Source organism: Mus caroli, unplaced genomic scaffold (assembly GCF_978045245.1).
Source record: "Mus caroli unplaced genomic scaffold, Mus_caroli_1 scaffold_12, whole genome shotgun sequence".
Taxonomy (NCBI): domain Eukaryota; kingdom Metazoa; phylum Chordata; class Mammalia; order Rodentia; family Muridae; genus Mus; species Mus caroli.
In genome coordinates, this window is record NW_028227267.1 from 22,207,472 (window position 1) to 22,222,382 (window position 14,911).

General features: G+C 44.6%; 1 protein-coding gene across 2 annotated transcripts in view; it reads right to left on the reverse strand.

The window, feature by feature from the left end:
• The window catches only part of Cacna2d3 (calcium voltage-gated channel auxiliary subunit alpha2delta 3), an 857,083-nt gene that overhangs the window by 420,376 nt on the left and 421,796 nt on the right, over nt 1-14,911 (reverse strand). For both annotated transcript variants that reach the window (XM_085828480.1, XM_085828479.1), the window contains exon 10: nt 7,385-7,474. In XM_085828480.1, coding sequence (XP_085684606.1) covers nt 7,385-7,474 — 90 coding nt within the window. The remainder of the gene's footprint in view (nt 1-7,384; nt 7,475-14,911) is intronic.

Below are 14,911 nucleotides of genomic sequence, written 5' to 3' on the forward strand. Positions count from 1 at the left end.
GGTGCAATGTGTGCTTTGAGCTTTACTAAAGTTTCTTTAATGAATGTGGCTGCCTTTGTATTTGGAGCATAGATATTCAGGATTGATAGTTCCTCTTGGAGGATTTTACTTTTGATGAGTATGAAGTGTCCCTCCCTGTCTTTTTTAATGACTTTGGGTTGGAAGTCAATCTTATCAGATATTAGAATGGCTACTCCAGCTTGTTTCTTCATGCCATTTGCTTGGAAAATTGTTTTCCAGCCTTTCATTCTGAGGTAGTGTCTATCTTTTTCTCTGAGATGAGTTTCCTGAAAGCAGCAAAATGTTGGGTCTTGTTTGTGTAGCCAGTTTGTTAGTCTATGTCTTTTTATCGGGGAGTTGAGTCCATTGATATTAAGAGATATTAAGGAAAAGTAATTGTTGTTTCCTGTTGTTTTTGTTGTTAAAGTTGGCATTTTGTTCTTGTGGCCGTCTTCTTTTAGGTTTGTTGAGGGATTACCTTCTTGTTGTTTCTAGGGCGTGGTTCCTGTCCTTGTATTGGTTTTTTTCTGTTATTATCCTTTGAAGGGCTGGATTCATGGAGAGATAATGTGTGAATTTGGTTTTGTCGTGGAATACTTTGGTTTCTCCATCTATGTTAATTGAGAGTTTGGCTGGGTATAGTAGCCTGGGCTGGAATTTGTGTTCCTTTAGTGTCTGTATAACATCCGTCCAGGATCTTCTGGCTTTCATAGTCTCTGGTGAAAAATCTGGTGTAATTCTGATAGGCTTGCCTTTATATGTTACTTGGCCTTTTTCTCTTACTGCTTTTAGTATTCTATCTTTATTTAGAGCATTTGTTGCTCTGATTATTATGTGTCGGGAGGTATTTCTTTTCTGGTCCAGTCTATTTGGAGTTCTGTAGGCTTCTTGTATGTTCATGGGCATCTCTTTCTTTAGATTTGGGAAGTTTTCTTCTATAATTTTGTTGAAGATGTTTGCTGGTCCTTTGAGTTGAAAATCTTCATTCTCATCCACTCCTATTATCCGTAGGTTTGGTCTTCTCATTGTGTCCTGTATTTCTTGGATGTTTTGGTTAGGATCTTTTTGCATTTTACATTTTCCTTGATTGTTGTGCCGATGTTCTCTATGGAATCTTCTGCACCTGAGATTCTCTCTCTTCCATCTCTTGTATTCTGTTGCTGATGCTGGTATCTATGGTTCCAGATTTCTTTCCTAGGGTTTCTATCTCCAGTGTTGCCTCATTTTGTGTTTTCTTTATTGTGTCTACTTCCCTTTTTAGGTCTAGTATGGTTTTGTTCATTTCCATCATCTGTTTGGATGTGTTTTCCTGTTTTTCTGTAAGGACTTCTACCTGTTTGATTATGTTATCGTGTTTTTCTTTAAGGATTTGTAACTCTTTAGCAGTGTTCTCCTGCAATTCTTTAAGGGATTTTTGTGCTTCCTCTTTATTGTCTTCTGCCTGTTTAGCAGTGTTCTCCTGCATTTCTTTAAGTGTGTTATTAAAGTCCTTCTTGAAGTCCTCTATCATCATCAGGAGATATGCTTTTAAATCCGTGTCTAGCTTTTCCGGTGTGTTGGGGTGCCCTGGACTGGGCGAAGTGGGGGTGCTGGGTTCTGATGATGGTGAGTGGTCTTGGTTTCTGTTAGTAAGATTATTACGTTTACCTTTCGCCATCTGGTAATCTCTGGGGTTAGTTGTTATTATCGTTGTCACTGTTTAAAGATTGGAGCAGAAGCTGTGTTCCACTCACCAGCAGTCTCTAAATCCTGCGGCGGGGGTCGTGGGTAGCTGGCGGGTGTCAGGCAACCCTGCGCTCCCGCTACCCCGGAGCTGATCCGGCCGGATGAGGCCTGTGGCCCTACTCAGGCCGGTTTCTGCTTCCCTAACTAATGCAGTCTCAGGTCCCGCGCAATTGGATTGGAGCAGAAGCTGTGTTCCACTCACCAGCAGTCCCAAAATCCTGCGGCGGGGGTCGTGGGTAGCTGGCGGGTGTCAGGCAACCCTGTGCTCCCGCTACCCAGGCGCTATCCGGCCGGATGAGGCCTGTGGTCCTACTCAGGCCGGTTTCTGCTTCCCTAACTAATGCAGTCTCAGGTCCCGCGCAATTGGATTGGAGCAGAAGCTGTGCTCCACTCACCAGAAGTCTTAAGATCCTGTGGCGGGTGTTGTGGGTAGCTGGCGAGTGTCAGCAGACCCTGCGCCCCAGCTGCCCCGGTGCTTTTCTGACCGGAAGAGGGTTGTTGATAAAGACCATTCTTAAGAAAGCAATAAGAGTAAACATGGGTTTCAGTGTCTCTGACTTACTGATCCAAGACATGGCCTCCCAGTTTTGAACTCACTCCTGCCCTCCAGCTCTTACCATAGGTCAACCAAAGAGGCTCTTTTCAGCCTCCCAAACTGCCTTGTCCTTCTCACTGAGACAACACTGAGATTCTCTCAGGGTAGTGTCTTTCTTCTTTACTTCAGTAAGAAAGCACAGACTTCAAACCTGGCCTTCTGGAGATGTTGTTTGTTGAGGTGATGGAAGGGAGGCTACATTCCACCCCCTTCTCCCAGTCTTTGAAAACTCCACAGCAAGCTTCAGAATAAAATCCATGCCTGCTTCAGGGCACAGAGACTTCAGAGAGCAGGGACTGGGGCTATTCTGGGAACTAATTCAAAACCATCTTAGAAGAAACATTCCCAACAAAGGGGGAAAGGGGGAGAGGAATGGGGGTATCTGAGGACTGTGGATTAAAAATCGAGGCCCCAGGAGCTATTTATTAACAAAGACTGTGCTTTCCTCTCAGGCAGAGCCCCTTGCATATCCTCTGAAGCAATGTGGACTTAGAGGATTTTTGAGGAACGCAATTAAATTCAAATGCTTTGATGAGTAATATCTCTTCTCTTCATATTTGTCTAGAACTTTTTTTTCATTGAATAGGGAGAGTGATGAAAGTGTTTTCCATAATAATAACAATGGCACAGGCCTGATGATGAACTACAATTAGCTCCCTGATTCATCAGTTAGCAGTGAAACTTTCAATGCATCCTGACATTTAGAGCATTTGGTTGTGATTAACAGTCTTTGAAATGTCACTGAATTTTATTTAATTGGCTAAGAAAAAAAAATTTAAAGGTAATCACAGCAAAGATCACATTCATCGCCAAAAAAGATAATTGCAGTTGTCACATGACAAGGTAGATGTTAACTACTATAGCAAACTGGTTCTGTGTTCTTTGTGGAGTCTAATGAATGGAGTAGAGATCAATAACTGGAGAGGGCTTAGAAGTTTATTTGAATGTTCTTTCAAAGCCATGAGTATCAATGGCCATGAGCCTTTAAGTCATCTGAGCAAATATCAAAAATGAAATGTTGGTAATTGCAAGACAGAATAAATTCCATTTAATTATTGCAACCTCTGAGCCATTTTAAGCTCCAGCCAGTCACAATCTCAATGAGCGTGTGCATGGGAATCATGTGTATGTGTGTGTGTGTAGAACAGCTCCTTAATTTTACATAGGCTTGCAGAAGCAGACAGAACCCACAGAAAGAGAATTTTATTACTTAAAGGCCACATTGATGAAGTGGAAAATAGATAAAGCCTCATTTTCATGGAAGATTAAGCATCTCTGTGTTTGTCTAAGAATTTAGCTGTTTAAAAAGCCCAATGGTGAGAGATGGGGTGGAAATGTCTCTCTATAAGATGAATGTGCACTCAGAGGAATACAGTGCCAACTGCTAGTCCCTTTCCAGCATAGACATTTGGCAGCCGTCATTAGGGTTGTTTCCTGCTGCCTAGGATTGATGAGTAGTCCCAGACTCCATAGAGTTTCAACAGGTAAATATCAGCCATTTCGATAGGTAGAAAGTTTCACTGTTTAAAATACTAGAAGCCAATCAGATGGCACAGTGGATAAAAGGTATTTGCTTCCAAGTCTAATGGAGTTCAATCCTGGGAACCCACATGGTGGAAGGAGAGAAAAGACTCCCACAAGTTGTACTCTGGCCTTCATAAATACACAATTATGCATACATGCATACTTAAATAATACATATATACTTACATATTTACATGAGTGTGATAAATTATTAGCAAGGATTTGAGGTGGGGAAAAGCCACCCACATAGTTGTTTCTCTAGGTCTTGGTGATCTCTTGACAGTGTACACACAATATTTTGGAGGCTATAAAGGGTATTATGCTTAGTGGACCCAGATTATAAGATGTTACTATTAAGTTTATAATATAAAGTATTCCCAAACCTGACAGTTTGAGTACTGAAATAAACACATGGTTTTGAAATGCCACTACCGTCCAGGATTTCTCCCAGCTTTTAATTTTTACAAGTATTGTGGACTTTCTTGCAAAAATGTACCTAAGTTTTGAAATGAAGTGAAAATACAGATGTGAGTACATTGCAAATCTCCAGAATCAAGGTGGATCCCCAACTTGCACACAACCCTATGTTGAAGATCTTGGAGAATCAGCATTTATCTTAACACTGGCTTGGAAACATTTGAAAACAAAACTGCTGAATGGAGGGAAAAATAAATAAATAAATACAAATGCTACAAACAAAGAAAACAGGAGAAGGGATGGATGAAAGGCCATGCAAGAGGTGAGTCTCAGACAGGAAGAGAGAGCTGCTTTGAGACAGGCTAGGAAGGCTGGGGGTTATAGATGTGGAAGAAGAAGGAGCCCCTGAGACTAAGTCTAGGTGAAGCTGCTCACTAGCTGCAAGTCAAGCATTATCACAGCCAATGAGAATCACCATGAAGGTGCTGATAGTGAGCTACTAGGGACTTTATGTAATAATATTTTCTAATAAGGCTAATAAAATAGCAATGAACCATACTTCAGGCCCAAGCCGATAGGAAAGTCAAGTATGGATTTACTCTTATCCTAGATACTTTCTGGACATGTCATAAATAAGACCAGAAGATTTTTTTAAAAGTAAATACCCTAACTTCTTTTACAACTCTTGCTTTATCTTATCAACTATAATCCTATCTGGTATATCCTGGGGCTAAGAAATGATCTCATTTAGATTCTTCACAGTATGTCTCACCCCTTGCCTGAGTACCTCTCCTTTTATTAGGCATATTCTTAAGTTTCTTCCAGGCGGGCCTTATCCATCTGCTACTTCAGTGACACATAGAATAACTTAGTCTGGAGCCCTAGCAACGAAAGAAACAGGATAATGCACTGACAGCCAAGTCTGGAAAGGTAATGGGAACTCACTGGGGGACATAGTTCTCATGTGGCGATAGGAATTCTTGGTCCTGTACCTCCCTTGAGTCATGTTGTGTAGCTAGAAGTAACAATCATAATATAAAAATGTTCAGCAAGTTGGACCTAGGTGAAATGCTTTCTCTGAGTTGCACGTGCCCTGTGTAGGATGAATAGGCATTTCTGTACGTGTCTCCAGGAAATACCACACATCTGCCTTCCTAGGTGAGAAAACATGACTGAGGCTGAGAATCTATTATTTAGCATCACACACTGGTTCCCCACTCAGCCAACCTAGGGCCACAAACCCAAGTATGTAACAGTCCCCCGACCCACCCCCTCTACCACTACAACAGGAAAGCAAGGATGAGCTGCGGGGAAGACGTCCAGCAGGCACTTGCAGCTCAGAGTAGTTACTGAGGTAAAAATACTGAATGTCTAAATCATGACAAGTCTTTCAGTATTAGAGACCAAGAAATGCAGGACTTCAGAGATTGAGAGCTCCGAGCTCTGGGAAGTCTCCTGTCTGGTTCCGAACTGATGTGAAGGGGCAGCTTGCCCCCTGCCCAAGTCTTAAGTTATTACCATGCTATTCACAGAGATGTGTTCTCTAAACATGAAGTGTGTCGGGGGGCGGGGGGGTGCAGGGAGGAGGGGAGGAAGAAGGGAGAGGGAAAGGGAGAGAGACAGACAGATGGACAGAGGGACAGAGGGACAGAGCAAAAGAGACTGACTCCTGGAGCTGAAGTTGGCATTGAACTCACTATGTAGCTGAAAATGACCTTGAACTTCTGATTCATCTGCCTCCACTGCCCAGCTGCTAAGATTATAGTTGTATAGGTGTCTGCCCCCATGTACAGTTTACATACTACTTGTCTTCAAACCCAAGGCTTTGTAGATGCTATTAAACACTTCCCTGGTGCATCATCCTAGCTTCAGAATATGAACTCTTGCATGCACTCTAATCACCCGTAGTCAAGAGTTGCGAGCTTTGGGTCTATAGTGGAGAAGCTGAGTAGACACCTTCTTCCCTGTTTTTCCGTTTCCTCCCCAGGAGGAAAAGACTGTCTCTGGATTGAGACCAAAATGGCTTGATTTGTGTCCAGGCATGTCATTGATAAAAGAAACTCTAGGTGTTGTGACAACCCTTGACTCAAGAGCCAGTGTGACAATGTATGGAAAACCCAAATTTAGGCTGGGATTTCACTGAATGACAAAGCAGAATCATGGAAAGCCCAAGCTTGGGATCCAGATTAATTATCTCCCACACTGCTGAGGGACGCACCACCCTGACCCTCCAGCTGTGCATTGCTGAGGGACCCATCACCCTGACCCTCCAGCTGTGCATTGCTGAGGGACTCACCACCCTGACCCTCCAGCTGTGCACTGCTGAGGGTCCCACCACCCTGACCCTCCAGTTGTGCACTGCTGAGGGACCCACCACCCTGACCTTCCAGATGTGCACTGCTGAGGGACCCACCACCCTGACCCTCCAGATGTGCACTGCTGAGGGACCTACCACCCTGACCCTCCAGCTGTGCACTGCTGAGGGACCCACCACCCTGACCCTCCAGCTGTGCACTGCTGAGGGACCCACCACCCTGACCCTCCAGCTGTGCACTGCTGAGGGACCCACCACCCTGACCCTCCAGCTGTGCACTGCTGAGGGACCCACCACCCTGACCCCCCAGCTGTGCACTGCTGAGGGACCCACCACCCTGACCCTCCAGCTGTGCACTGCTGAGGGACCCACCACCCTGACCCTCTAGCTGTGCACTGCTGAGGGACCCACCACCCTGACCCTCCAGTTGTGCATTGCTGAGGGACCCACCACCCTGACCCTCCAGCTGTGCACTGCTGAGGGACCCACCACCCTGACCCTCCAGATGTGCATTGCTGAGGGACCCACCACCCTGACCCTCCAGTTGTGCACTGCTGAGGGACTTACCACCCTGACCCTCCAGTTGTGCATTGCTGAGGGACTCACCACCCTGACCCTCCATTTGCTCACATGCAAAATGACAACAGCGTTGCTCTGCAGAGCTCACACCCTGATCCAAATGTGGTGGAATCCCAGTCTGTGCCTGTTCCTCTCAGAGCACCCCAGGTCAGAAAGTACCACTAACCTCATCTTTCTACAAACCCCATCGAGGGCTGCATCTGAGAAAAGTGGGTAGAAGGTGTACTTACATCGCTCAGTATGTTGAAGGCCTCGTTCAGTGCGATATCCAGCATTCCAATCCCTTTGGCAAAAAGTTTGTCCAAATGCTCCCTGAAGTGCTGAAACAAGAATGCAGAAAAATCCATTCTAACTCTGTAAGTGTCTCCTCTTCATGGAACCTACTATCAGTTCATTCCCCAGCTCTTCTGGCATACTCCCAACTGCTTCTTGGGGTCAGTGCTGATGCCACCCCTTCTTATCTTACGAGGCTTCCTCGGGCCATTTGCTTTTCAGACCAGTCCACAGGGCCTCCACTGTGTCTGAATATATTTCTCTGACCAGAACACAACTGTGCTACTTTATTTCATCCTTCAACTCCCAGATCAAAAACCATCACTGAAAGAAGGCAGGGCAGGAGCTCAAGGCAGGGTCCTGAAGCAGGGATTCTGGAGGAAGGCTACTCACTGTGTTGTTCCTAAGACTTATTTAGATGCTTTCTAACAACCCTGGACCACCTGCCTAGGGGTGGCACCACCCACGGTGGGCTGGACCCTACAGTACCAATTATTAGTCAAGAATGTCCCCTAGACTCAGACATGTCCACAGGCCGTTCTAATGGAGGCATTTTCTCAATTAAGGTTTCCTCTTTCCAGGTATCTCAAGTGTGTATAAGGTGAGACACGCCCATTGTGGATGGTGCCACCCATAGGCAGGTGGTCCCGGGTTGTGTGAATAAGCACCTGAACAAGCTGTAGGAACAATTTAATAAGCAGCTTTTCCCCAGCATCTCTGTTAACCAGCTCAGTTTGCAACCTCAAGTTGATACCCTATACACTCAGATCTATTATGCCTTCAGCACTCCTGATAAACAACTAATTAAACTCTACTTCCACTAAAACTGATTAGTTCTTCAAGATAAGCAGGACTCTATCTCCTGGGTTTATCACACAGCAGGTACAGATAGTAATTGTTCCGTTAGTTATGTCGAAAATGCAAGGATTACACAGATCTTATCATAAAACTGTACTCATGGCAAAGTAGAGAAGACTAGAAACACAGAAGAACTTCAGGGAATGGTAAGAAAGGGAAGGAACCTCTTTGGTAGCAGCCCAGAGTCTCTTCTGTTTATTCTTGTTCTGTCCAGAAGTCCAGCCTCAGCCTTATAAGAAAGTAACTATGGAATCCTTCAAAGAAGTATGGCCCATGAGGAGCCAAGTGCCACACAGCATGCTTGAGCCTGGACTGGACTTTTATTTGTTTTGAGGGTCTGTGCTGAGGATGGATTCTAGGCTTGCACATGCTAGGCAAGCACCCTCCCACTGCGGTACATTCCCCACGCTCTGTACCAAGAAGCTGACCCTGAACTGGCCGCTGGGCTGTATCATTATGGTTAGGCTCCACTTTATGAGGCCACCTGGTGTCATAGCATCACATGTCCAGCAGTGCCCAGTCACCCGGTTCTACCGCATGGTTACCATTTCATTCTTCCCTTGATCCATGTGCAGCTATGTGTCACATGCTGCTTAAGGCAAGGGCTGCTCTTATTGTTGGACATGAAAGTCAAAAGGAACAAACACAGAACATAGGTGGGCTCAGGTGTTCTATGTAACAAGGTCAGTTCATTTTGGTTAGTTTTTTTTTTTTCCTGTCATAAATATGATTCATACATTAGTAGAAAAAAATATTTCCTCTGAGAGATCTTCCAAGTAGTGCATACATATAGATACATATAGTATACATATATAGATACATATAGTAGTGCATATCCATAGATACAGGATTCTCTGTTTCTTTCTTCTCTCCCCCGTTCCGTATTATACCCTTCTTTCGTTAACATAAACAGATCCACTCATTGCTCCTAGAGCTGCATTTAACTGTCAGCCCCACCACTGTACACAGAGGTGCCTTCCAGGAAACTAGTTCCCAGGATGCAATTCCACTGATTGCTGCTCTACCCACTTTGGTAGCCATGGGCAGCCTATAGCTCCTGACATTTAAGCTGAATTAAAATTACCCACCATTAAAACCCTGCTCCTCTATAGCTCACTGCACATTCTCAAGTGCTCATTACCCCCTTGTGGCTACAGACTACCTCATCATCAGCACTCATGAAAGAACACTGCCATCATTACAGAGGGTTGCACAGATCAGTGCTAACCTGAAGATAAGAGAGTCAGAGTAGCCATTTTGGCTCATCCTATCAATGACGGATGGTGAGGCTAAGCCTAATGTAGTATGATGATCAGTCTTGGATGTCAAGTTGACTGGATGTGGAATGCACTAAGAGATAAGCTGCTGGTCATACCCATGAGGGATTTTCTTGGTCAGGTTATTTGAAGTGGGAAGATCCACTTGAACTGTGGGAGGCGACTTCTGGTGACAGCCCAGGTACAAGGAGGTCCAAGGGAAAGCTTTGCCTCCTCCTCCCTGCTTGCCTTCTCAATTCCTTTCCCAGTTCCTCAAGCTTCCCAGGCTTCTAACCTAGACTGAGGCCAGTGCCTCTCCATGGCTCCCCTAAGCCCCCAGAGGTACCATGGGACTGCCAAGCTACCTAGACTCATGGGATGAGTTCTTACCTGACTCTCAGCCTCTGTAGTGTGAAAACAGCTATTGTTGGATTGCTCAGACTACATCCCTTAAGCCAGTCTAACAAATCCCCATTCCTTCTATTGGTTCTGTTCCACAAGAGACCACTTAATGATATGGATGGGACCCAGGCCCCTTTTTTTTTCTTCTGACTCTCTTATACCAGCACATTTTATGTGGTTTGAATGAGACAACATTTTCATTTTATGTCCTAGTTTCATTTCTGTTTGGTGTGATAAAATATCCTAACAAAAGAGCAACTTAGTGGAGGTTTCTTCGCCTGACAATTCCAGGTTACAGTCCACCACTGAGGGGAAACCCAGGCAGGAACCCAAGCAGCTAGTCATATCACATCCACAGTCATGAGCTTCCTTCCTTGCTTGTTTATCTGCTTTCTCCTATCTTGCACTGATCAGGATCCTCTGCCTAGGGAATAGTGCTACTCACAGTGGGCTGGGTCTTCCTATATCAGTTAACAATCAAGACAATCCCACACAGATATGCCCACATGCAAGTCTGATCTAGATGATCCCTTAGTAAGACTCTCCTCCCAGATGGTTCTAGGTCATCTCCAGCTGACTATTAAACTGACTAGTATAGCATCCTAGAACAAGAAATGGGTTCATTTATGAGCACCGCCCACTGTCACACAAGGGCATTGGCTCAGGACATTTACTGTAATGCAGAAGAGGGCTCTCACTCAGTAAGGCTGCTGGGAAGTCAAGGAGGAAAGAAACCTGGGTTCCACCAGCCACCTGGCCATTGCAGGAATAGTACTCATATGGATGAAGCAAACAGCCAAGGAGAGAAGTCCATGGTGGAGGGGAAAAGACTGGGACATGACAACAGGGCTTGACCACTTAATACTCAGAAGGGCTAGGCTAGTGAATGACTCACCAAAGAGAACTATGGTACAAGAAAGCAATGTGAGACTGTTTTCATTTCAGAATCTCTAAAAGACTGTGTCTAGTGGACTGTGATAGGAAGTGACCATCACATCACAGTGCAACAGAGCTGCTGTCCCTAGAAAAGCCAGGGTGTGTAGAGCGCACAAGGTATTTGTACTCACAGGAAGTACTAAGAGTACCAGCAATATTAATCACACAGTGATGTCTCCTCAGTGGAAGAGATAAAATAAACACCAGCAAAGCTGAGAGTGGAGGTGGTTAGGAACCTGGTGACCTTTTGTTATCTGAAAGGACAGACCTCACCCTCATTCCTTGGTATGATCATTTCAGACTCTTCCACCTCTAGACCATGACCCGTTCTTAGAGAAGATGTCACAGCTACTTTATGGCATGCTGACTTCTATGCCATTAGTCATATACCACACTAGATTCTTTTGGCTATAGGACCCACTCTCTCAATCCCATGTACTTTGTAAACAAGTTTCTATGTTGTCACACTGTAAGCTTTATTTACATGTAGAATTGGACTTACGCTTGCCCGAAAACATTTTCCCAAATTGCACTGTTTTGTATATGTTGACAATGAGCTGCCTGGCAGTAGACTCCCCAAAGTCTGATCCACGTTGGTGAAGTCAATCTGACCTGGCTTTTCATTATCTTTGTGAGACTCACTTCCCTGTCTGACGCCTACCAGGACTCCTCAAGGGTGTTTATCCATGAGCTGCCAGAGTGACTTATCTAGGACCCATTCAGCACCCTACTGAGGATGCTCAGAGGAAGAAGTGATTTGTAGCGAGCTAAGGTTCTGTGAAATCCAATCATCAGTTTCCAGCTTTAGGATGCTGCCAGCCTGTTTCCACATTCTCTAGCTGTTCTCACAACCATGCCATGGCTACAAGCATCCTTCCACACACATGTTCTGTGGAAGCTTAATTTAGAGTTCTTTAAAGGTTTCCAAATCTTGCACAAATAGAGGGAAAGCCAGGATGAATTGGGGAAGCTTATTATCAATATTTAAAGTTTAAAAAAAGAAAGCCAGAAAGTCAGTGGCTATGGAGGTAACTTATTTCTTAACATCCTTGTATCACAAGCATGAGAACCTGAGTTCAGCTAGAATACAGGGAAGCAGAGACAGGAGTCTCTCAGGAGCTCATGAGCCAGCTAGTCAAGTCACTTGGTGAGCTACAGGTTTTAGGAAGAGACCCTGTCTTAAAGGGAGAGCAGATAAGGAAGATAAAAACATTAGCAGACACACGCTCACACACACACACACACACACACACTTGAAATGTTGCCAAAAACCTGATTTGCAGCTTTATAATACAATATACATAGGAAAGTAACACCCTGCCCTTCAGTGGCCAGGTTACTTTAAGTAAATACAAACATGGTTAATTTCACTGACCCACAATCCCCCAAGGGTCCTCAGGAGCCTAGCTAAAGCAGAATAGATGGTTCTAAATTGCCAGGCTGGGAACTGCTCAACAATTGTGGACATAAGTTGGCCAGTCCCCATGCTTTTTCTAAATTAAAATAAATAGATGGTCGCAATTAGCGACAGCCCTGTCGTATTATTAAATGTTAATAAAGGAAGAGTAGGGTGCCTTTTTATCTTTGCTTCAGACAATTCATGTGGCATATGCTGCTGCCCAGGAAAGGGCCTCGCTTCCAAAGCAATTAGCACAGCTTACTGCCTGGAGAGATAAACCTGCATGGCTCCCCATGCCCAGTGCCAGCAGGTACCATGGAGCCTGCTTATCTCCTTCACACAGTCACCAGATCCTGGCCAGTGGAGGACTCCAGGACAATGGGCTCTCCCTTACCTGCATTTGATTTGTTAGAATCATACTGATAATTCTCTCTCTGACAACGCTACCCCCATGCATCCCTGTTTTAGTTTCTACTGGTGTGACAAATTGCCATGACCAAAAGAAACCTGGGAAGTGTCTTCTGTAGTTAGGATTTCTATTGCTTCGAGGAAACACCATGACCAAATAGCAAGTTGGAGAGGAAAGGGTTTTTTCAGCTAATACCTCCACAGCACTGTTCATCACTGAAGGAAGCCAGAACAGAAATTGAAACAGGGCAGGAACCTGGAGGCAGAGCTGATGCAGAAGCCACGAAGGGGTGCTGCTTACTGGCTTGCTCCCCATGGCTTGCTCAGCCCCATCTCTGTAACAGGATACCTTCTCAACGGTCCTGACATGGCTCTCTGGCTTGGTGCTTAATGTTGGTTGCCAACTTGATTGGATATAGAATCAACCAAGAAGTGAACCCCAGGTTAACCTCTGAGACTTTCTTGATTAGGTTATTAAAAGTGTGGAGAAACACCCTAAATGTGGGTACTATCTTCAGGCAGTAGCTAGAAAAAAGGAAGTCTCAGAATCCAACCCTTTGCCTTGTCCCTGGATGGCTTCGTGTGGTCTTCCTGTCATTCTGACAAGTTCACTAGGCCCACTCACATCTTACTGTCCAGTTTGTCTACCTTGCTGCCACTTGCACTGATAGCAGAATCCAGGAATAACTATCCAGGAATCCTAGGCTTTTGTCACCCAACTGGGATGAGCGATCCATCCAGCCTCATGAACTGAGGTTCCTAGCCTCTTTGACATGAAGACAGCCAATGTCAGACTAACCAGATTGCATCACATAAGACAGTCTAATAAATCCCCCTTATTATTTATCCATTCTATCAAACCCTCTAGAGAATCCTATGAAATCTGGTAAGGAATAGCATGCAGCAGCTGTACAGGGACTTTAGGCTCAAGTCTATAACTATGATCTCATGATTGCATGGGCAAGTGTCCTATGTGGTGACCCATGTGTGATGCTCGGGTGTACGGCTTCCCTAATCCTAAGACTCTTACTAATTTCATGTTTGGCAATGTGATTTATAAGTGACTTCCCACGGATCCATGGGACAGATGATAGATAAAGACCTGGGGAACTTAGGTATCCGCTGTGCGTACTGTTGTAGTCACACAGAGTACACGCAACACCCCAGAGGCACAGGTGAGCAGCTCCAGGACACCAGTGTCCCTCAGTGTGCCTGGCTCTAGTAGTTACCATGCATTGTGATAGTCAGGTGACTCAAGGTGAGGCAGGAAATAAAAGCAGGGAAATTATAGGGATGTGAGGGAAAAGGAGATCTTTCCGCTGGAGTCTCAGTGAAGCCTGTCTGCCCCAAAGTTACAACAGTTCAAGCAAATCAGTGTGCACAGCCTCTCTCCCTTCCAGGCTATAGACCCACAATCTTCTAGCAAGTTTATCAGGGACCCCATTTAAGGGAAAGAATATGCACTAAACCAAGTGATCTTAGAAAGCTCTTTTTTGTTTTTGTTTTCTTAACAGATTGTGATTCCATCCAGGGCAGCTTTAAAGCTACCCTATAATCTCACTTAATAAGAAAGAGAAGAAATTGGGAAAGGTTTCTTAGCAACTATTTAGGCTGTGTCTTGACAGCAGCAAGCTTCCTGTGTCTAATAAGGAAATTGATAGTCTCCCTTTGGGAAGCCTATACCTACACTTGGCTATGTCTTTCTGAGTACCCTCACACTTAAGTTTATATAATATTTTTATTCAAACCTCCAACTCTGTTTCATACTGACTAGTCTTGAAATTATTTCCTGCTTTAATGTTACAAATCTCAGTTTACCCAGAGCTGAAAGCCCCTAAAGGATTGGTGGAACTCCTCAGGCAATGGAATGTGACAGAGGGGGAAATGTGTCTCTGTTTCCCTCAACACCCACTGGTGAATGTTTTGACAAACTAGAATCCAGATTTTCTAAGAGTGCTGTACTACTTGGGGTCTCTAGTGGAACAGAATTTATAGAATGAATACACACACACACACACACTCCAATAGTTCAGTCCATGAGGCTGGATATAAGAGCAAGCAGGCAAAGAACAAAAGCTTCCTTCTTCCATGTCCTTTATATAGGCTGCCAGCAGAAGTGTGGCCCAGATTAAAGGTAGGTCTTCCCACCTCAGGAGATCTGGATTAAGAGTGGGTCTTCCCACTTCAAGTGATTTAATTAAGGCAAAACAAACAAACAAACAAAA